This window comes from Brassica napus, chromosome A8 (genome assembly GCF_020379485.1).
Source record: "Brassica napus cultivar Da-Ae chromosome A8, Da-Ae, whole genome shotgun sequence".
NCBI lineage: Eukaryota > Viridiplantae > Streptophyta > Magnoliopsida > Brassicales > Brassicaceae > Brassica > Brassica napus.
Window position 1 is genome coordinate 5,177,773 of NC_063441.1, and position 21,539 is coordinate 5,199,311.

Below are 21,539 nucleotides of genomic sequence, written 5' to 3' on the forward strand. Positions count from 1 at the left end.
CAAAAATCTAATAAGTTCATTATCCCCAACAAATATAATGTGCTTTTATGATTAGGACTTCTTAGATGTGGATTGCAATATACGGAGGTGATGATTCTAAGTTCTTAAATCATGTGAGTCTCTGCTGTTTTCAAACCTCTTTCAAAGAGACTGCCCTCTGTGTTTTGCTTGAGGACAAGCAAAAGGGTAACTCTGATGGAGTTTATAGACCATGGATTTTACCCACTTTTAGCCATGGTTTATAAGTGTTTTAATATATATTTACTATTATATACAGTCTATTTAGAGTGTTTACAGGTTCAGGTACGTTCTGGAGAAATATGGTGATTTTGGAGCCTTTTGAGTGCAGATCTGCACAGACTCATAAGATGTTTAGCTATGGATTGAAACTTTCCCACTGTTAGATTGAGTCCATATAGTTGACCAAAAAAAAAAAAAGATTGAGTCCATATTTTGACACAAGATAGAGCTTTGAGTTAGATTTCCAATTCCACCGGTTTTAGGTCAATCAGCATCCTGTAGGAGAGGTTATGCATGTTTTAGTGAAGAGTGGTCAGTCTGTCTCGCGAGAGGAAGCTGTCGAGGAGATGAAGGACTGTCGATCGATGAAACATCATTGGTGTCGGTCGACAGTGATCCCAGAAAACAGGCCAAGACTGTTTCGTGACCAATTTAGGGCCAGAAGTCACTACATATTACCAATATACCCCTGGACGACCTGAAACCCCATTTTACTGTTTCTAAACCATTATTGACGGCTATGCTTCATACTATTCTAGAGAGAAAGAGCTTAGGATTGGAAAGATAGATCTGTACACCTTGAGAGAGGGAAGATCTTGAACTCCCTTTGTTTCTTTACTCTGTTATGTTTATTTATCTATTGCAATATTATTCAGACCATCATAACCATGTCTTATATAAATATGTCTTAGTAATCTCACTGTTAGATTTAGAATTCTCATAAGGTTGATAGATGTTGCTAGCTTAAATTGTTGTTAGGATGATTTAATTAGTTTTTCATCTAGTTGTTCTTGCTACTAAGCTTAGGGTTGATAAACAAGATCAAGCCATTGTTTGACTCAATACCTGAAAATAAACTAGTATGATCTAACTGACTAGATACAGACGAGAGTTAATCTAGTGAGTTAGAGAATATAAATGAAACCTGTTCGTAAAGCTTTCTGGAAGAAATATCGATCGACACAGCGAAAGCCTTGTCGATTGATATTTTGAAAGGTGTATCGATCGATATGCGTAACGAATAATCGGTCGACACTTTCTCGTGATTAACATACGAGAGCTGAAATCCGAGACCCAGATTAGATAATCTAATTGATTATATCTGAGTTAGAATTCAAGAACAATTAATATCAATAAACCCCTAAAAACCCAAATTAAGTTATTTACTTATCATACCTGAGAATATACCTAAATCTAGCTATTCTCCCAACTGTTAACAACCTCAAAACAAACCAATCGAGCAATAACCTTGCTCACCAATTCATTTACTGCTTTAAAATCTATAAACCAATTAATCTAGCCTATTTCAAAGACCATAATCTATTGTGTAATCCTAGAGTCTATGTGAATTCGATCCCTAAGTACTACATCTAAACCTCGTATTTGAGAGTGTAATTCACTTCTTAGGTTAATTTGAGTGATATCAAATTTGGCGCCGTTGCCGGGGACTCTTTCTTATTATCATTAGATTAAGTTTAGAATATAGTCTAGATTTTGTTACTGAATTCTGCTTAAGTTTTTCCTCTTTTCCTGCTGACACATGTACTTAAAATGGAAGACATGAATTTCCGCCCAAAATTGATCGACGCTCAAACAACAACATCGAGCAACGGGTCGACACAAAAATTGATCAACGCTTAGACAACATCGAGCGACGGGTCAACCGAAAAGTCGATCAACACTCCGCTACCAATATCGATCGACGCCATCCTGCTGGAAGCAAGTTAGTATGTTCTTACCTGGTTCAATAATGAAAACATAGTTCTTGGAGATCAAAAAGGTCGAGTATGCAATGCATCAAACCATATTAATTATAGACATAGGGCTCCAATTCCTATTGGAGTAGCTGTTGTTTTGAATGCTTGACCGGCGCATCACCAAACGCTTGGAGAACCTGATCGGTTCTACACTAACAGGTCTGCAATCCGTCCTCCAGCAATTCAAAGAAAAGACTTTGAACTGAAACCCAAATATTTCTCTCTAGTAAGTCGGCATCCCTTTCATGGTCTTCCTCATGAAAACCCCCATAGACCATATCGAAGCACTTGAGGACTTTGTGTCTAACATCATGGTGCATGGAGTCTCTAAAGACTATATATTTTTCAAACTCTTCCCGCTCTCCCTTGCTGGAGATGCGAGGCACTGGCTGAAACAATTGCAGCCAGGATATTTGACTTGCTGGAGTGATATCAAAAGCGTCTTCCTCAAAAACTTCTTCGTTGATGCAAGAACCGAGGAATTTAGGAATAAGATCTATAATTTTTCTCAAGGCACCACTGAAGCTTTTAAGGCTTCTTAGTTGAGATTCAGAGACTACCATCGAGACTGCCCACACCATGGTTTTTCCAAAATCCAGCTACTTAATATTTTCTTCAGAGGTCTCGACTAGACATACCAAGCAACTTTGGACGCTGTGAGTCAAGGGAACTTCAAAACCAATAACCCTGAAGAAGCAACGAGGCTCATTGAAAATGTGGCCTCTAGCACTAGTGCAAAGAACACTGATCTCAATAGGAGGAAGATGGCCTAGAATTCGAATGAAGATCGGATATCTGAGGTGAAATAAATGTCAGACTTAGTTCTTGATTTTGTGATTGGAGATAAGCAAGTTCGGTTTACCGATGAGAGTTAGACCTTTCTACGTGAAGGAGATGAAGAAGAGCATGTACACCTCATCGATGAGACTGGCTTTCGCAAACAAAGACTTGCCGGTCAGCAGCAAAACATGAGCTTCACAAAGACCTACAAGGCAGAACATACTCATAAGAGCAAGCTGGAATCTATGATGGAACAAGTTCTAAAAGGCCAGCAGAAAATGAGTGCGGTTCTCGATGAAAGATTGGATTCCGTATATTCTGATTTACATGATAAGGTTGAAACTTTGAGTGACCATGTCAAGAAATTGGATAGCCAAGTTGTGCATAACGCTGGGTTTGTCAGAAGGGATGAAGGATTCTTTCCTGGAAAAACTGACACCAACCCGAGACGCCAAGTTTGTGCTGTGTTACTAAGAAACAGAAAATGCCTTTCCCCGAGCGCTGTAGAAATCACTTCTGCAGAAAAATCCCCTGAAGCTGAAAAGGCAACGATTAACCTCAATGAAGAAGAGGAGGAGTTGGAAGAAAATGTGGAAATCGATCGACAAGAAGGGAATAAATATCGATTGACAGAATTAAAACAATGTTGATCGACACTCAACTCCTGCCAAGCCGGCAGTAGAGAGAGTGTATAGGACTTTGCCACCCTTTCCACCTAACAAGATGCAAACTAAGTGAGAATTAGATAAATCGATCTGCAAGAAAGCATTCGATAAAATCACGTTGGAAATGCCACTAAGTCATGCCATAAAAGTAGCACCTTCGATTAAGAAATATGTAAAAGATAGAGAATTCGACCAAAAAAAACACAAACTTTGCACGAATTGCCAAAAAAAATCTGTACTCGAGCTTGGCCAAAAAAAACACTTTACTTTTGTTGACTTTTTTAGTTTATTAAGCAACTTAGGATTGACTGGCCATATTAACACACCGTGAACCCACAGTTAAGACAACGTTAACTAGATGTTAAATGTTGGCGTTAAGTGAAACGACGTTGTTTTCAAATGAGATGAAACGACGTCGTTTTACATGATTTTAAAATAAAAAGGAGTAGATACTTGGTTTCGAACTCACGTTGGTTGGGAGAAATAGCAAGGCATTTTACCACTGGGTTACTTACACTTTCAATGAGGTTACAAACACATTTAATTTTATTTGGTATTGATTGAATATAAAAAAAATCTCTACAAACTTAAAAAGATCTTTAAAATTCCAAAAAATATAAAAAAGTTCAAGAAAAAGTAATATTAAAATTAAATTATAAATAATTTTTTTTGTTAAAAATGAAAAAATTCCAAAATAATTTTTAAAAAAAATTCCAAAAAATTTAAAAATTCAAAGAAAATGCAAAAAAAAAGTAAAGTTACAATTATCAGCTAAAAATTAAAATCGCACTCATAATGGGTACAATATTTATTTTAAGCATTTTAATTTAATTTAATATGTGAGTATCTTTTTATGTGTGTATAATTAATTTTAACTTTTAGCAATTGTTTTAAAAAATGAAAATTTTGGAAGATTTTTGATTTTTTAAAGAAAAAAAAAATTATTTTTAATCTTAGTTTCGAAATTAATTTTATAAAAAATTTCTATGTATTTTTTAATTTTTTGGAATTTTAAAGATCTTTATAAGTTTTTAGAGAATTTTTTTTATATTCAATGAGTACCAAATAAAATGAAATGTGTTAGTAACTCCATTGAAAGTGTCACTAGCCTAGTGGTAAAATACCTTTTCATTTGACCCAACCAACCTTGGTTTGAAACTAGGGATCTACTTATTTTTGTTTTCAAACAATATAAACAACATTAATTTTTTCTGTTAAATTTTCTGACGGCGTGCTAAATTGGCAAGTCAACGAAAACATTGTTAATTAATTCTAAATTCAATGAAAGTTTTGTGTTTTATTTTGTTAGCCCAAGAGTTCATGTTTCTTTTGGCAATTCAGGTAAAGTTGAGGTTTTTTTTTGGCCGAATTCCCGTAAAAGATATGGTATCCAACAGCTTTCCAGCGGTTGAACACATCGTCGGTTTCAGTGGAAGTAAGTGCAATAATCCAAGGCGAAACCCCGATCAAGAGACCTGATCCGGGCTGTTTTGTTCTAGATTGCAACATATGAGACAAGAGTTTTCCTCGATCCCTTTGTGACCTAGGATCCAGCGTGAATCTCATGCCATACTCTTGTGGGAACCGAAATTCGCACTGTCGATTTTCGTTTAAATTAGGAAAGTAGAAAAGCCCTAATTTCCCAGAGTTCCCGGATATCTGCTATTGCCACACGCCAAGCAATCAAAACACGAAATAAAGATGATAAAGTATAAGAAATCGCAAAAAGAGAGAAAAGTAGATCTTATTCCAAATTCGCGTTTGAGCGTTACAACAAGGTAAGAGTCTGGGCCACGAGAGCTGTCGGCAAGATTCCTAGTTCTAAAACCCTAAGACGGCAACAACCTAATTGAGTCCCTGCTCGAATAACAAAAACGGAAAATTTCCTAAACTGCTCCAAGTGCTAAATTTGCTGTGTAAAAGTCTTCCACTTGCCTCTCGCCTAGGACTCCTTATATACTCGCTCCTAGGTCGGTTTACGCTTTTCCCCTTCTGCACATAAGCCGTCATAACATAAAAATGGAGATATTCCATTTTTCCCGATCTTCGTAATTATCCTTAAAGTTTCCTATTTATCCGCGGAAACTTGACATTTATCTTTCCTTGTGAACCAAACGTAAACCGTCCCACGGTTAACGGGCTGTTGGTTAAGAAATCGTAAAGTGGGGGTCGAGTCATGTCTTAGGTCCCTTTAGGCCATCTTTTGGCTCGAAGCGTTCATTACGGTTCTTTCGATAAAGAATAAACTTTCCACGGTTTTTACCGTAAAGTTTGATTGATGACTTCGAATGGTCGGAAAACATGAAATGGATTCGCTACGGTCTTCGGGAGATAGCATCTAAGGGTTGACGAGAACGCGTGGATTCGTGCCGTATCGATGTTTCGGAAAGAGCTCGGTTGCTTTCGTAGTAATCAAGCGGGACGGACGCTCGGTAGCTATGTAGCGACCGCGCTTGGCTCGAGCTCGGTTGCTATGCATTGACCGGACAGTGTGCATGTGCAGTAGTTGCGTAGTGATTGAGCTTGGTTTGTCTGTGTTCCGATCGTCATATTCAAACCTATCCGTAGCTGGCTTGGATACGTTTCCGTTACCTCGGGACAGCTTGTGTTTGATCCAAATAAAATTTGAACAAAGTTTTATCTCGAGAACGTATGTCGCGACATTCTTTTTGACTGAGCACGATTTGTTGCGGAAAGACACTCATATTTGTATTTTGCTGAGATTTAGATGTTAACTTCGTCGTAACCGTTTTCGACCCCAACAACTCTGCCGCGATATCCCTGGCATACGACGAGTTCAAATCCACCAAACTAACTTTGGTTCTTGCTGATAGATCTGTTGGAATACCTGAGAGAGTACTAGATGACGTGCCGGTAATAATTAACGACTGTCACGTACCAACGGATTTCGTTGTGTTGAAACACTAGAATGAACCAAAAGATCCCCTCATCTTAGGTAGACCATTTCGAGCTACCACTGGTGCAATCTTCGACGTCAAGGAAGGTCAGATATGTTTAAACATTGGAAACATTCCAATGACCTTCGATATGGAAAAACTGATAACACGATCCTTCATCGATAAACAAGCCTCTTACGTGGACGATATCTCTGAGTTGGCTAAAGAATCCTTCATAGACCAATGCTCAGATGATCCCCTGAAAAAAGTGCTCACATCTACCGAAGAAGAAACATTTAGCATTGACATCAGAGCTGATGAATACGCGCGATTAATGGACGAAAGTGTAGGAATAGCAAATGTCGATGATGTGGAGTGATGTGCCATTGGATAGCGTACCGGGCAAATCAGACATGCATGGCTTGATCATGGGAAGCAGTAAAGATATATGTTCATTGTTTGACTCATATATTCCACACCACGAGGCTTCTACGCATGAAATCACTTGGAGAATGTTCTCAACTAAATTATGGAGCTCCGCGAAGAAGAATCAGATCAAACAGAGTTCATATGTGACAGTTATGCCATTAACAAATCAGAAGATCTTCAATTCTCGCGAATTCAAACCACCTGAGAAGTTGGAAATGGCTAACCTTCTTTCTGATGAACCAAAGACCAATTCAATCATGACAAAGGTGATTATTCATGTTATAAATGTCCATGAAATTCTTGGGCTTGAAGGTTTTGAAAAAGATTCAAAAACATACTTGTTTGGGCCAAATGGAGAAACCGATAAAATATTGGTTAAGAGAAAAGATGGATTTCGACCAGGCCTCAAAGGGACATGTCTTAGCCTATATCAGGAGCATATTCTTCACTTTTCAAAGTCCTGGTCGTGGCTATATCAAGAGGCAGTCCAAGTTTCAGTCAAAGACTTTATTTAGTCAAGTCTTTGTTTACGGTCTTTTATGTCTTATTTTTAGCATATTCTCTTACAAGTTGTAATCCAATAAATAAGGCCTAAGAGCCACGAAATAAAGCAGATTGTTTTTTTCCTTTTTGTGAGTTTATTTCCTTTGTTCTTTGTAGAACACTTTCTTGTTTCTTGATGAGGTTATCTCTGAGTGAACAACTTCTATTTCGTTGGACCTGTGCGTCATATCAGGCAACGTTTAGAAATCCTTCTTTTGGTGGACTTGTGAGTCATATTAAGCACTAACTGAAGTCTGGTAGTATCATTGGGCCATCCGCAACTCATTGTGTCACCGTTCAATCCATCAGTTCTCCCTTTTGGTGAGTTCATATCCCTTTAGTCCGATTGAGTGATCCTTTCCTATTTAGGGCGTATCAAGTGGTATCAAAGCCACTCATTCGGTACTATCTATCCATCTTTTCATCTTTCATGTTCTAAACACTTCATCTTCTTCTTTCTATCTCAAATCCGGGCCCCTACCTTACTTATCGCCATTCTTCTATATAAAAAAAAAGTTTGATTTGTTGGCTAGGTGGTGGAAGAGAAATCCTGCTGGCTGAGGAGTTATCCAACATTGGAGTGGTTAATAAAAATTTCAAAATCAATTCTCTTATCTTTCTATCTTGTGTTTCATCTCTTGCTTGCTTGGAGAAATCCATTGGGTTACTTGATTTGTTCTCTTAAAACTTTGAGAAAAGACTCTTGAGTGACCACTAAAATCTGAGAGAGACACTTGTGTGGGTGAGATCAAACACTTGAGAGTGTGAAGATTATTTTATCTCTTAACCCTTTTGTGCTAAGTAATTTTTCAGGATAAAGATGTTTGGTCTTCACAAGGAAAGTAGCAAGGAGAAATTCCAGCGAGAGGCTAATTTTAAATCTTCATCTCAAAATCCAGTGAATGTTTCTTATGATTTTGTTCCTGTGCAGGAAAGACTGACCCAAAGAAGACCACATAAGATGCCAAACCGTAGGTGCAAAGAGCAGTTTAAAATGTCCAAAGGCGAAGCTGATCCAAAGAGGCGTTTTCTTCAGTTTGATTTTCAAGAGATCTGTGACAACTTTGAGAAGGAAATGATGAAAATCCTTAAGGACGTCAGCAAGATCCATAAGAAGAGCACATCCACACGTGTACCTGTAGCTGATCCATTATTATTCATCAGTAAAAAACCCAAAGGTAAATCTGAAAACAACCTTGAAAATCTAAAACATTTTTCAGATTCTTTACCAATTTTTGATGAGCATGATGAAGAGCTGATTGAAAGTTTGATGATTTGTGAGGATAATTGTGATCTTCCTTTTCCAGAACCTGATTTTATGTTTGATAAAGAACAGACTATTGCAGAACTAACAGTTTTGCAACCAGAGCATCCGAGTAGTCTTGTTCTATTTTCACAAGATTTTGAGGAGAAGCCATTCGACTACCCACATCAAGGACCGCTTCTTGGCACCAGGAGACCCATGGACGTTGATCTATATCCCATCTTTGATGAGGAAGATGATCACTTGGATGAACTTGGTCCAACCTTTGATGAGAAAACACTAACCATCACGCCCATCATCATGGAGAATCGACTTTGCTTTGATCCCGACACAACTCCTACGCCTTTGTCCAAAGATCACTGTAAGGAAATTTGTATCATCAGTTATACGCCTGATCTGTTTGATAAAGTTAGTTCCAATGACATAAAATGTTCTTGTCTTGATCATCTTGAAAAGTCGTTTGAGCTTGATTTGCACCACCTAGTTTTCTGCTTTAGAAAATCGTTTGATTTATTTGTCTTCAAAGAAAATAGTTCTTTTAGACATGCACTGATCATTGGAAATTTGTTTGCATCCACTTGTGCCTTGGACGAATTCTTGGTTAAGAAGTTACTGGAACATAAATCACTTAGAGCTAAAACCGAATTTTGTTATGATTATGTTTTGAAATCTGAGCTTGAACTTTTGTATTCTAATTCTGATCATGTTAGGCACGTTTTGAAAATGTCCTATGATATTTCGTGCCTTGAAAGCATTCTGATTCCATCTTCAGTCATAATAGCTCAACAGTATTTATGGCCATGATGCTGACTGCAGATCATGTATCGTATAGGGAGTTTGGTAAATGGTGGCTATGTATAGAGCATGAAATCAAGAACTTTCCAGGATCTTGTTCCTTCTTTAGAGTCCTCTTGGGTTTATGGCTGACCTTGTTGAATAGGAGCTCAATGTCCTTATTAGGCTCTTTGCTCTCTTTGAAGAAATTACCAAGTCTATACTTATGATATGCATCCTCGAAAGACATATCCTTAGGAACCCTCTTCACCCTCTTGTGAAATCCTTCAAGTTCCTCTTTGTTAACTTCTCGCCTGAGGTGTTTGGGAATATAGGGTTTCCTAGATTTCACTCTCTTCACAACTGGAATTTCTTCTTTTGTTGCATGCCTTTCCATGACAGGTTCATATCCGTCTGTTTGGTGTCGATCGATACCTGGTAGATGTCGTTGATCGATACCTTGTAGATGTCGTCGATTGACACTCTCAACAAAAAAGGTTTCAGCTATTGTTGATTGCTCTTGCTTAGGTGCTTCTGTAGATTGCTGACTTATCTTCTCTGTTGTCTTCAAGCATACTGAGGTCTGAGATGGATTTTGAGTTGCCTTCAAGCGGTGCGCATCAAGATCTGGTAAATGTACTCGATATGGCATTGACGGTTGTCGATCGCTGCTCTTCTGCTGTTCTCGATCGACGCTGCCATGTTGTTGTCGATCGATTTTTTCGTCTTGTTGCCGATTTAAGTAATCTGATGTAACTTGAGCTAGGGTGGGAGTGTCGAGCAGCAAAATCTGAGTGGCTCTGAATTCGAACAGTTTTTTTCTGATCCCAAAGTGGTGTCGATCGATGCTCGGCTGATGATGTCGATCAGTGCTCATCTGTTGATGTCGATCGATGCTCAGTTGTTGGTGTCGATTGCTGCTTAATTGTTGGTGTTGATCGACACCAGTACGAGCTGCCTATGGACTTGGAGCTTTCGACTAGGAAAACATCTTCTTCCAGCTTCTCATGCTCAAGCACTTCGCCAAAGTCATCATCTGAGATGGCATTAACCTGGTGCCTCTCCCAATAGCTATTGAAAGCTTATGTAGGTCCCTGAGAGAATGTCCAAATTTTATCTCTCATCTCTTCAGCCCTTGCATCATCTAAAAATTCAGTCATAAACGTAGTTCTGACATCTTTCCATGTAGTGAGAGATCCTGGTGGTAGGCATCTCAGCCACTTTTTAGCATTCTCAAAGAGAGAATATCTGAACAGCTTGCAGATGATGTAGTTTTTGGTGCTTCATCCTCCTGGATGCCAGACACAAAGTCTTCGAGTGTCTCAATATGATCTAAAGGATTTTCATCAGGAAGACCACGATAAGGGTGCCGACCCACATGAGAGAAGTGTGTGAGGTGTATTTGAAATCCCTGGATTTTTAGAGGTCGAATCGCAGACCTGTTGGTGTAGAACCTGATCAAATCTACTAACGATCTCTGAAGAGGAACTTTAGCATCCTCGGTGGCAGCAAATGGCTCAAGGATTGCAGTCCCTTGTCCATTTATCTTCTGACCTGCTGCATTACACTGATAACCTCCAGGGTCATGCAAGTCTCCATTCTCATCCCTCTGTAGCACAAGCGTTGCAACAATGTCTGCTCGCGGATTGGTATCAATCGATGTTCGAATTGAACTGTCAATCGTTGCTCTGTCAGAAGTGTCGATTGACGTCGTAGAGGTGGTGTCAATCGACGTAGTAAAGATGGTGTCGATCGACGTAGTAGAGGTAGTGTCGATCGATGATGTGTGTTTCTCTTTGCGGATTGAGCGTTCCAAACTTGTTGGGTCTGAGAAGAAAAGTAATTCCTCCTTGCTGTTTATGGTACTGATAGGCATGTACCTGAAAGACAAATTTTTTTTTATGTAATTAACAATGAGAGGAAATAAAACCTAGACTAAACCTATTAATCAAGTCTATTGGCGAATCCTTCCTCCCCGGCAAAAGCACCAAATTTGATATCACTCAAATTACCCTAAGGAGTGATTTTACTCTCTCAAATAAGAGGTTCAATTGTAGTACTTAGGGAACGAATCCACAGAGAGCTAGGACACACAATAGACTATAGAAAGCAAGATTAAGCTAGGCAAACTGTTTATAAAGCAGTAAATGAATGAAAGAAAGGTGAACAAAGTAGTTGTTCGATTGGTTGATTGAGGTTGTAAACAATTAGGAGAAATAGCTAGACCTAGGAATTTATCAATCAAGAGATTCAAAACTACAATTCAAGGATGCTAATGGTTTATAGATTCAATTCTAGAACTCGATTTTAATAAGTAAGCAATCCGGCTTTAGCATGCAATTGCTAATCAGATTTCTAAGTCCAGTCTCAGCTGTCGCTTATTGACTTGGAGTGAGCATCGATCGATGCTATGGCCTGAGCGTCGATCGATGCTTTCTCAAACAAGCATTAACGACCTAATCGATTAAGTTCAGTTAGATTTCTAGACCAACTCTCGTATGCGCCTAGGTATCTAATCCAACAGAGTTCATGTTCCGTTAGTTGATTGCACTTTTGTGCCTCTCAACTATCTTATTCTAGGTTCAAACAATTAGTCACACTGTCGTGCTATTCTAACTATTCCAGATCCTAGTGTTACAAATCATCCTGGTGTAGAGATCTATAGATAATCTAGCAATCCTAATTGATTATAAGTTTGACATTAAGCTCACGAAATACCTAATAAGATGATTACTTATGCATAGAATCAATAACACAAATCATAGTCTGAATAATATAATAGATAAGAAATCAATGATAAAATCAATGGAGTTCCAATCAATCTCTAAAGGAGAATTGATCTTCTCTCCAAACATAAGAGAAAACAATATAATAGGATAATAGATAGTGTGTAGCCGTCAACAATGATTTAGAAATACATAAATAGGATTTCTGGTCGTCCATGGGTATTTTGGTAACTTTAGGTGGCTTATGGCTTCAGTTGGTCTTGAAATATGCTTGGCCCACGTTCTGGCATCACCGTCGATCGATGGCAAGGGTGCACCGTCGATCAACAGTCCTTCATCTCCTCGATAACTTCCTCTCGCAAGGCAAGCTGACCACTCTTCAGTAAAACGGGCATAACTTCTGCTACAGGATGCTGATTGACCTCAGACCGGTGGCATTGTGTAAAAAGATGGGCTCAATCTAACGGTGGAAAGGTCTCCATCCATAGCTAAACATCTAAAGTGTTTGTGCAACTGTGCACTCAAAAAGACTCCAAAAGACACCAAAATCACCACTTTTCTCCATTTGCCTCCGGCTAGAGTTGAACCGAACAACACACTTCACAAAATTCAATAGCTTTTTTTAATGTTATTGTAACATCCCGAGTTGTGATATATGGAAAAGACTTAAAATAATTGATTTGAGTATCTATGTCACTACAGTTGACTTATTTTTTCCATCACACATCCGTTTAGAACTCCAAGGTTAAGCTTGTTTGGGCTGGAGTAGTGAAAGAATGGATGACCTATCGGAAAGTGATTCACGATACTATTTGAGTGAGGCCAAAGCACGAAAAAAAGTCATGTGGTGATTATAGGGTCAGTATACAATGATTTCGAACCTTGAAAAAATTAACGCACCAACCGTTAAAATAGGATGGATCCACGGATCGAGAGAGCAGGCGTTAATTGTTCCAAGGTTGGTCGAAAAAAGTCAATTAGCCGTGGACGGTCGGACGACCGCCTTACAGTTATTAACTAGGTGTGTGTATAAATTTGTACGATACCTAAATTCATACCACTTTGATAGGTAAATAGTATGTGTCAGTGTTATTTATTTATTAAATTGTAACTTTATGAGAAGAGAAAGGAGAAAAAGTTGTGTGTTTCAAAAAGCGTTAAGAAAAAAAAAATGAGAAGAGAAAGGAGTATCACGTGGGTAAAGTCTGAATGACATTATTACCAACCTATGGACTCAAGTGAACGCAGCGTTTGAGTTGATATAATATACACTTGTAAGAAGAATAGAGGGATCTCTTATAACCTTAGGTTTGAGTTACACACACGCCCCCATCATATCGCAGCGCACACACCCACAAGAAGGAAGGGAAGAATGGCTTCCTCTGTAATCTCTTCATCTCCTTTCCTCTGCAAATCCGCCCAGGTTATATCATTTCTCATCTTCTCCGGGTCTATTGATTTTTCTCTAATTCCTGAGGGCTTCTTTCCAGCAGAAGGATTTGGGGTTCCCTAAACCGTCGCAGATTTCGGTTCACAGATGTCAGAAGAGAGCGATATCTCGGAAGATCGTCTCCGTCATGGCGCCGCAGCGATCATCCAGCGCCACTGGATCGGTCTGGCTCTCTCTTTCGTTTCGGTTTGCTCTTCCCTCTGTGTTTCTCACTGTGTCTTGTTGCAGGTGAAAACTGGGATGACGATGACGGAGAAGATTCTTGCCAAGGCAGCAGAGAAATCACAAGTGGTGCCTGGTGATAACATCTGGGTTAACGTTGACGTTCTCATGACTCATGATGTCTGTGGCCCTGGTGCTTTTGGTATCTTCAAGAGAGAGTTCGGTGAAAAAGCTAAGGTCTTGATTTTTTTTTTTAATATTGTCTTCTCTGGTTACGTTTGATCACTTAAATGTGCTTGTTCTCAAAGGTTTGGGACCCGGAGAAGATTGTTGTTATTCCAGACCATTACATCTTCACTGCTGATAAGCGTGCCAACCGCAATGTCGACATTATGAGGGAACATTGCAGGGAACAGAACATCAAGTATTTCTATGATATCACCGACCTTGGAGATTTTCGGGTATCACAAGTTTCCATCTTTCTTGCATTTTGGAAGATGTGTAATGCCTTTCTTTCTTATTTCTCCAGGCTAATCCTGACTACAAAGGTGTTTGCCATGTGGCGCTTGCACAAGAAGGTCATTGCAGGCCAGGAGAGGTGAGACGATAATGAGATACTCTCTTCTCTTTCGCTGGATATTATTGCTTTGTTTGTTTTATTTTTTTGTTTTTGTTATAGGTTTTGTTAGGAACAGACTCGCACACATGTACTGCTGGAGCGTTTGGTCAGTTTGCTACAGGGATTGGAAACACCGATGCTGGATTTGTGTTAGGCACTGGCAAAATCCTCCTTAAGGTTGTTTATTGTTGTTAGATGGAATTCAGTGATACCTGTTTCAACTTGAAAAAGGTTGTTAAAACATATCTTGACTTCACAGGTTCCACCAACAATGAGGTTTATCTTGGATGGTGAAATGCCCAGTTATCTGCAAGCAAAGGATCTGATTTTACAAGTGAGCGTGTTATCTCTCTTGCAACATTTATCTCCTTTTACAGCTTCTGAACTGTTGACAGGTCCTTTTGGACATAAGTCTGAGGTCATGAGCGACTTTTGATGTGCTCTAGTCATTTATTGACGACATTGCATATTACTGTGAAGTCATTTTTCCATTCTATCTGATAGTTCAAAGTGTTTTTTTTTTAATGTTTACTCTTTTGGGATTCTATCTGGCGTCTTTCATCTGATTCTTGAATTTGCTTCCAACGTTGTAGATCATTGGAGAAATATCTGTTGCTGGTGCAACTTACAAGACGATGGAGTTCAGTGGAACAACTATTGAAAGTCTAACTGTAAGATATAATTTTTATTTTTCTTCATGGTTCCCTCTCTGATGAGACTACATACAATAAATTATGGGGTATGGTGTCTTCACTGACTTATTAGTCCTTGCTTCAATATGTTTTGGCTGCTAGATGGAAGAAAGAATGACATTGTGCAACATGGTTGTGGAAGCTGGGGGAAAGAATGGTGTCATCCCTCCTGATGCGACGACATTTAATTACGTTGAGGTCTGTTGCTGTCTTATTTTCTTGTAAATCATTGTCAATGAAAGTTATGCTGAAGTATGTTACCTTTACAGAACAGGACATCTGTACCCTTTGAGCCCGTATATAGTGATGGAAATGCAAGGTATGATCTTATCCTAAATATCTATATATTGAACTATTTAGCGGCGTTGGGATAACATCAGTACACTGGATATGTAGCACACCATGTTTCGAATCTACTGTTCATATGAGTAATACAACTTGTTAGAATCTCTTCAAATATTGATTTCATTTGTGTTTTGGTTAGGGATTGCATTCTAGTGTCATCTCTCTTAACCTTTCTTTTTCTAACCATATTCTTTCGTTGTTTTGTTCTATAGCTTTATTGCAGATTATCGATTTGACGTGTCAAAGCTGGAGCCTGTGGTGGCTAAGGTGGGGTTTTTATCATGGTGACCAGTTTATACGTCGAGTTGTTTTTGCCACTTCATGTAGGTTTAACTTATTTGCTATTTTCGATGTTCTTTCAGCCTCATTCTCCTGACAACAGGGCTCTAGCAAGAGAATGCAAAGATGTGAAAATTGACAGAGTATACATTGGTTCTTGTACTGGTGGGAAGACTGAGGATTTTATGGCTGCAGCTAAACTTTTCCATGCAGCAGTAAGTTATACTTGTTTTTCTGTGACATGCGTACAAAACAACCTGTTATCCTGGGTTCTTAATCTAAAGCAAAGCCTTCATCAAATTTATTGTTGAACACAGGACCAATAGTTTTCTTAATTCTATAGCAAGCAATGTTCCGGATGAGACAATGTTGCTGTTGATTTTTTGTCTAGGGTTCTCTTCTTACTGGTTGCCGTTTTAGCCTCATGGAAAATCTGTTTGTTTGTTACAGGGAAAGCAAGTCAAAGTCCCAACTTTCCTTGTCCCCGCTACTCAGAAGGTTAGCACTACATTTCAACATTGTCACTATCTCAACTGGTTTTGCGCAGAAAGGAAATATTAAATGAATTACATGTCTGGTCATGTCTGCCAGGTGTGGATGGATGTGTATGCCCTCCCTGTGCCTGGAGCAGGTGGAAAGACGTGTGCGCAGATATTCAAAGAAGCTGGCTGCGACACACCCACCAGTCCTAGTTGTGGTGCCTGCCTTGGTGGCCCAGCTGACACCTATGCTCGCTTGAATGAACCTCAAGTACGCAATCGTTTCTTACCTTACTAATCCGGGTTTTTTTTCTTCTTGATCGGCTTGAAAACATGCTTATATTGTCACTATTTCTCTCATTCAATAGAAGAAGACAAAATTAATTTCTTTTGCGATGGATGTATGTTAAAATTAAGTAGTTTCTCAGTAACTGGTTCGAGTTGCCACTGAGATGCACAAGACAATATTCCATGCGGTAGTTCTAACAGAGACTTAAAAACGTGTTCAGGTGTGTGTCTCGACAACGAACAGAAACTTTCCTGGTCGGATGGGACACAAAGAAGGGCAGATTTACTTGGCTTCTCCTTACACCGCTGCAGCCTCGGCTCTGACCGGCCATGTCACCGACCCAAGAGAGTTCTTGCAGTAGGATAGCTTTGTCCGAAAAGAAATCTAAATGCTGAATCATGAGAGAACACCGTCAAAATGATGAGCATTGTGTTATATGTATGTATTTTCCTTACTTTGCTGTTGAACTTCGTAGTTTCTTTCAAACACTGTTAAACTTTTGATGTTTTGAGTTTGAAATAATAAAGAGATGAGAGAGACTTAGATAAGTCTAAAGCTCATAAACTAATTTGATTGCAATGGTTAATATATTTTAAAATAAAATCGTGCGATTTTTATTTTGTGCAAATTCCGGACATCTGTCAAAAGTAAATATTATGCAGCAATTGTTAAATTTACTTTTGACAGATGTCCGGAATTTGCAAACCCCAAACATAATAAAAACTGCACGATTTTATATTAAAGTATAACCATTCTAAACCCGATTCCTCCTTTCTTATATCGATCTTCTTTTGGATAGGATTCTTGTGATCTTTCTTTGTTCATTCTTATTTATCAACGGTAAGGTATTGTTAGCTTGGAAAAGTTGCATGATATTTTATGTCGACGAGTAGTGTTCGAAGTAGGTTTTCCTTGCTTAACCTTGTCGATTGTTGTCTCTATCCATTCCCATTTGGTGGGTGGTTAATTGCTTTCCAATTCAGTTTGAACCGAGATATTTTTCGATAAACTAGTAAAGAGGAGAGACGAGAACTCGTCGGTGGATCAAGACAAAAGCGTTTATTAGATCAGAGAGTCGTTCGATTGAGTTACAAAAAGGAAAAGAAGCAGTCGAAAGTAAGCCGGCGAAAGCTAGTTCGCCAGAAGGTACAAATCGGCGAAAGTAAGATGTAAAACCCTAATTTCTAGCCGAAAGTAAGTATGTAGTGATTTACGGATCCCTTTCTCATTGCTTCTTACTTCCGTTATACTCCCTCCGTTTCTAAATGATCCATGTTTTAGAAAAATATTTTGTTTCTAAAAGATCCATATTTTACATTTTCAATGTATGTAATAATGGAAAATTGTAAATTTCAAAAACATTAATTGTGTTTACTGAATTTTGATTGGTTAAAAATCATAGGAAATAGCTAAACACAGAAAATCATACATTTATTATCAAAATTTTAAGTGTTTTCTTAATAGGTGTGAAAATTCTAAAACATAGATTATTTAGGAACAGAGGGAGTATAAATCAAGATGTCATCAAAGTAGACCACTACAAACTTATTGATGTACGGTCTTAGCACCTGGTTCATGAATCTCATGAAGGTACTTGGCGCATTGGTGAGGCCAAACAGCATCACAAGCCACTCGTACAGACCTTGCTTGGTCTTGAAGGCAGTCTTCCACTCGTCCCCTTCCTTCATGCGAACTTGATGGTATCCACTCCTGACATCAATCTTAGAAAACACAGAAAACCCACTTAGTTCATCCAACATATCATCTAATCTGGGTATAGGGTACCGATATTTGATGGTGATGTTGTTGATGGTTCGGCAATCCACACACATCCACCAAGTTCCATCTTTCTTAGGGACTAGCAGGACTGTAACAGCACACTGGCTTAGGCTCTCTCGGATGTATTCTTTGTCCATGAGGTCCTGGACTTGCTTCTCCAATTCCTTGGCCTCTTCAAGGTTAACTCGGTAAGCGGCTTGGTTTGGTAACGGAGCGCCGGGGACAAGATCGATCTGATGCTCAATCCCTCGGATGGGAGGTAAGCCGGCTGGTATGTCTTCCGGGAACACCTCCTTGTACCTCTCCATGAGGTCCTGCACCTCAGATGGGAGCTCCTGGACTTCTAAACCTGCAAAACAACCTTCCTTGAAGACCATTAGTAGCACATGCGTGTGATCATATAAAGTTTTCATAACTTGACCGGAGTTGATATACAAGTTGGTCTTACTTTCCTTACTGGCCTGATCCATGGCCTTTTGCATTTCATGTACCTCTTGTGGGCTGAGGGGTGTGAGATTGTGTTTCTTGTTGTTGTGGCTGAAGCTGTACACATTGGTCCGACCATGGTGGATGGTATCTTTGTCAAACTGCCACGGCCTGCCTAGGAGTAAGTGGCCGGCTTGCATTGAAACAACACCACACTTAACCTCATCATGGTATTTGCCAATATTGAAGGACACCACCACTTGCTCAGCTATCTTAAGCTCGGTTTTATCATTGAGCCATTTAAGGCGGTATGGCCACGGGTGTGGAGTCTTGATTAGACCTAACTTATCAACAAGATACTTGCTGGCCACGTTAGTAAAAGAACCACCATCTATTATAAGGCTACATACCTTTTGTTCCACGCTGCATCTTGTGTGAAAGATGTTTTCTCTCTGGATAGTCTCGGGATCAAAGAGGGCACTAAGGGCTCTCCTGGTCACAAGTAACTCGCCAGTCTCTGGATAGTCAGTCCCCTCCTCATCGGACACAACAGCTTTTACCTCGGCCTCATCCTGCCTTAAGGACCATCACTCGCTTGTTTGGACAGTCTCTAGCGTAATATCCTTTGCCCTGACACTTATAACAAATAATGTCACGAGTTCTCAAGTTTTGGGCCTGTGCTTTCTATCTCAATCGCCTAACCCTTGTCTACGGCCTTGGCGGATGGTGTCGTCCATGTGGGCTTACTTCGGCTGGTGGACGCGGTCTTCCTCTTGATGTGTTGTGCAGCTTGGATAGCGTAGTGTATCAGGTCCTGGAAGTCCTCATACGACTATCTCTCCACCTTGCGGGCAATCCAGTCGTGTAAGCCGTCTAGGAACTGGGACATCAAGGACGGCTCCGGCTGGTCAACTTCCAGCTTGTGTCGAAGGGACTCAAACTCCTCGAAATACTCCTCCACAGACTTGGTACCCTGAGACAACTTACGGAAACGTTTTAGTAATTCCTGCTGATAGTAAGAGGGAATATACCTGCCTCGGAGCTTAGTTCTCATCTCAGCCCATGTGCGGGCTCTCCAAACTTGACCGGCCTTGGCAACGTCGCAATCCCACCAGGCTAACGCATTGTCTGTCAGTTGAGCAGCGGCTAGAGCGATCTTCCTAGCCTCGGAGTACTTGTAGTACTCAAAGATATACTCCATACGCTTTTCCCATGTAATGTAAGCGTCCGGATCAACCTTCCCAGCAAACGTAGGGGGCTTCAGCTTAAGGTCCTTGCCTCCTATCCACGGCTCCTCCTCTTCTCGGTCCCGGCCTCTCCTCCGGCCTGGGTTGTCTCCTCCTTGGACCCTCCGTTCTCGGCCTCGTCCGTCTCCGCTCCGTTCGGTTGCTCAGCCTCGCGGCTTTGAGTATCGTCGGTACTGTCCGCATATGAGTCTTGATCCGACTGGTACGGTTGGCATCTGGCTGGCGGTCGTGGTCCGTTAGGCCTGTCTCACTGCTAGATATGATTAAGTTGCTCGGTTATGACCCTAAGGCTCGCCCTGATCTCATCATTGGCGGCTTGAAACTGAGCATTGATGGCGGCTTGGTCTCGACCTACTTCTCCTATGTCTACAAGAATAAAATTAAGAGGAAAAGATCAAATGCAAGGGGTATAGATAGATGATTTAAATAAGGAACTTGGATTGGATACAAGGGTATCGACCAAGAAATAAAGTAAATGCAAGGATTGAAAAAGGCAAACCGATTTGATTCAAAAACGAAAGTTGATATATATATATATATATATATATATATATATTTTTTTTTTTAAATTCGAAAACTTGGAAAGAAAGTAAATTCAAATCTTTTTTTTTAATGGAAAACTTGGTGAACAATTTTAAAATTAAATGCTAATTAAAATCGACCAACTAATTAGGAAAGAACACTTTTCTTTTGGGATTTTCAAATTTTGAAGAATCAAACTAGTTTTTTTTTAATCGACTAAAAGGAGATTAAGAACAAGAAGAACCGAAAGTTTAGGAACTTCAGCTCTGATACCAAAATGTTGTAGGCACGGACTGGTCGATCGGTTTGATCGGACTGAGGGATAGACGCGGTACGGCTCCGGTACGGACAGATGATCAAAGAGACTGGCTGCTCGGCCAGGGGTCCTTGAACACGATTGTACCTGGAACAAATAGGATCTTTTTATGAGTTTTTAGGTTTAAGATAAACTAGAAACAAAGAACAAACTTTAAGATTGATTTTTATGAGTTTTTCTTATATAATCTCAAAACGAAATCAATGTGGGAACCGAAATTCGCACTGTCAATTTCCGTTTAAATAAGGAGAGTAGGAGAGCCCTAATTTTCTAGAGGTCCCGGATATCTGCTAATGCCACACGCCAAGGAATCAGAACACGAAATAAAGACGAGAAAAATAATAAATCGAAAGGAAAGCAAAGTAGATTTTATTCCGAATTCGCGTTTGAGCGTTACAACAAGGTAAGAGCCTGGGCTACGAGAGCTGTCGGCGAGATTCGTAGTTCTAAAACCCGAAGACGGCAAAAAAAATTGAGTCGCAGCTCGAATAACAAAAACGGAAAATTGCCTAAACTGCTCTAAGTGCTAAGTTTGCTGTGAAAAAGTTATCTCCCCATGCCTATCGCCTAGGACTCCTTATATACTCCCGCCTAGGTCGGTTTACGCTTTTTCCCTTCTGCCCTTAAGCTGTCATAGCCTAAAAATGGAGATATTCCATTTTTTCCCGATCTTCGTAATTATCTTCAAAATTTCGTATTTATCCGCGGAAACTTTACATTTATCTTTCCTTGCGAATCAAGTGTAAACCGTCTTACGGTTTACAAGCTGTTGGTTAAGAAATCGTAAAGTGGGCTTCGAGTCATGTCTTAGGTCCCTTTGGGCCATCTTCTGACTCAAAGCGTTTATTACGGCTTCTAT

General features: G+C 39.6%; 1 protein-coding gene across 1 annotated transcript; it reads left to right on the forward strand.

The window, feature by feature from the left end:
- Positions 1–13,240: 13,240 nt before the first annotated feature.
- LOC106433150 (3-isopropylmalate dehydratase large subunit, chloroplastic) lies at positions 13,241–16,958 on the forward strand. Its single transcript, XM_013873993.3, has 15 exons — positions 13,241–13,498; positions 13,569–13,688; positions 13,754–13,924; positions 13,996–14,148; positions 14,217–14,285; positions 14,367–14,483; positions 14,566–14,640; positions 14,900–14,977; positions 15,101–15,196; positions 15,268–15,317; positions 15,556–15,610; positions 15,706–15,837; positions 16,073–16,120; positions 16,214–16,372; positions 16,611–16,958. The coding sequence occupies exons 1-15, from the start codon at positions 13,448–13,450 to the stop codon at positions 16,749–16,751; spliced, it is 1,515 nt and encodes a 504-aa protein (XP_013729447.1). The 5' UTR covers positions 13,241–13,447; the 3' UTR covers positions 16,752–16,958.
- Positions 16,959–21,539: the final 4,581 nt, after the last annotated feature.

What these genes read in the sequence shown, in the direction of transcription:
- LOC106433150 (XM_013873993.3), top strand. Translation starts at nt 13,448, where the DNA reads ATGGCTTCCTCTGTAATCTCTTCATCTCCTTTCCTCTGCAAATCCGCC. An exon ending in CAAAGGATCTGATTTTACAA is followed by an intron (nt 14,641 to 14,899) that starts GTGAGCGTGTTA and finishes CCAACGTTGTAG; the next exon opens with ATCATTGGAGAAATATCTGT. An exon ending in CGACATTTAATTACGTTGAG is followed by an intron (nt 15,197 to 15,267) that starts GTCTGTTGCTGT and finishes TTACCTTTACAG; the next exon opens with AACAGGACATCTGTACCCTT.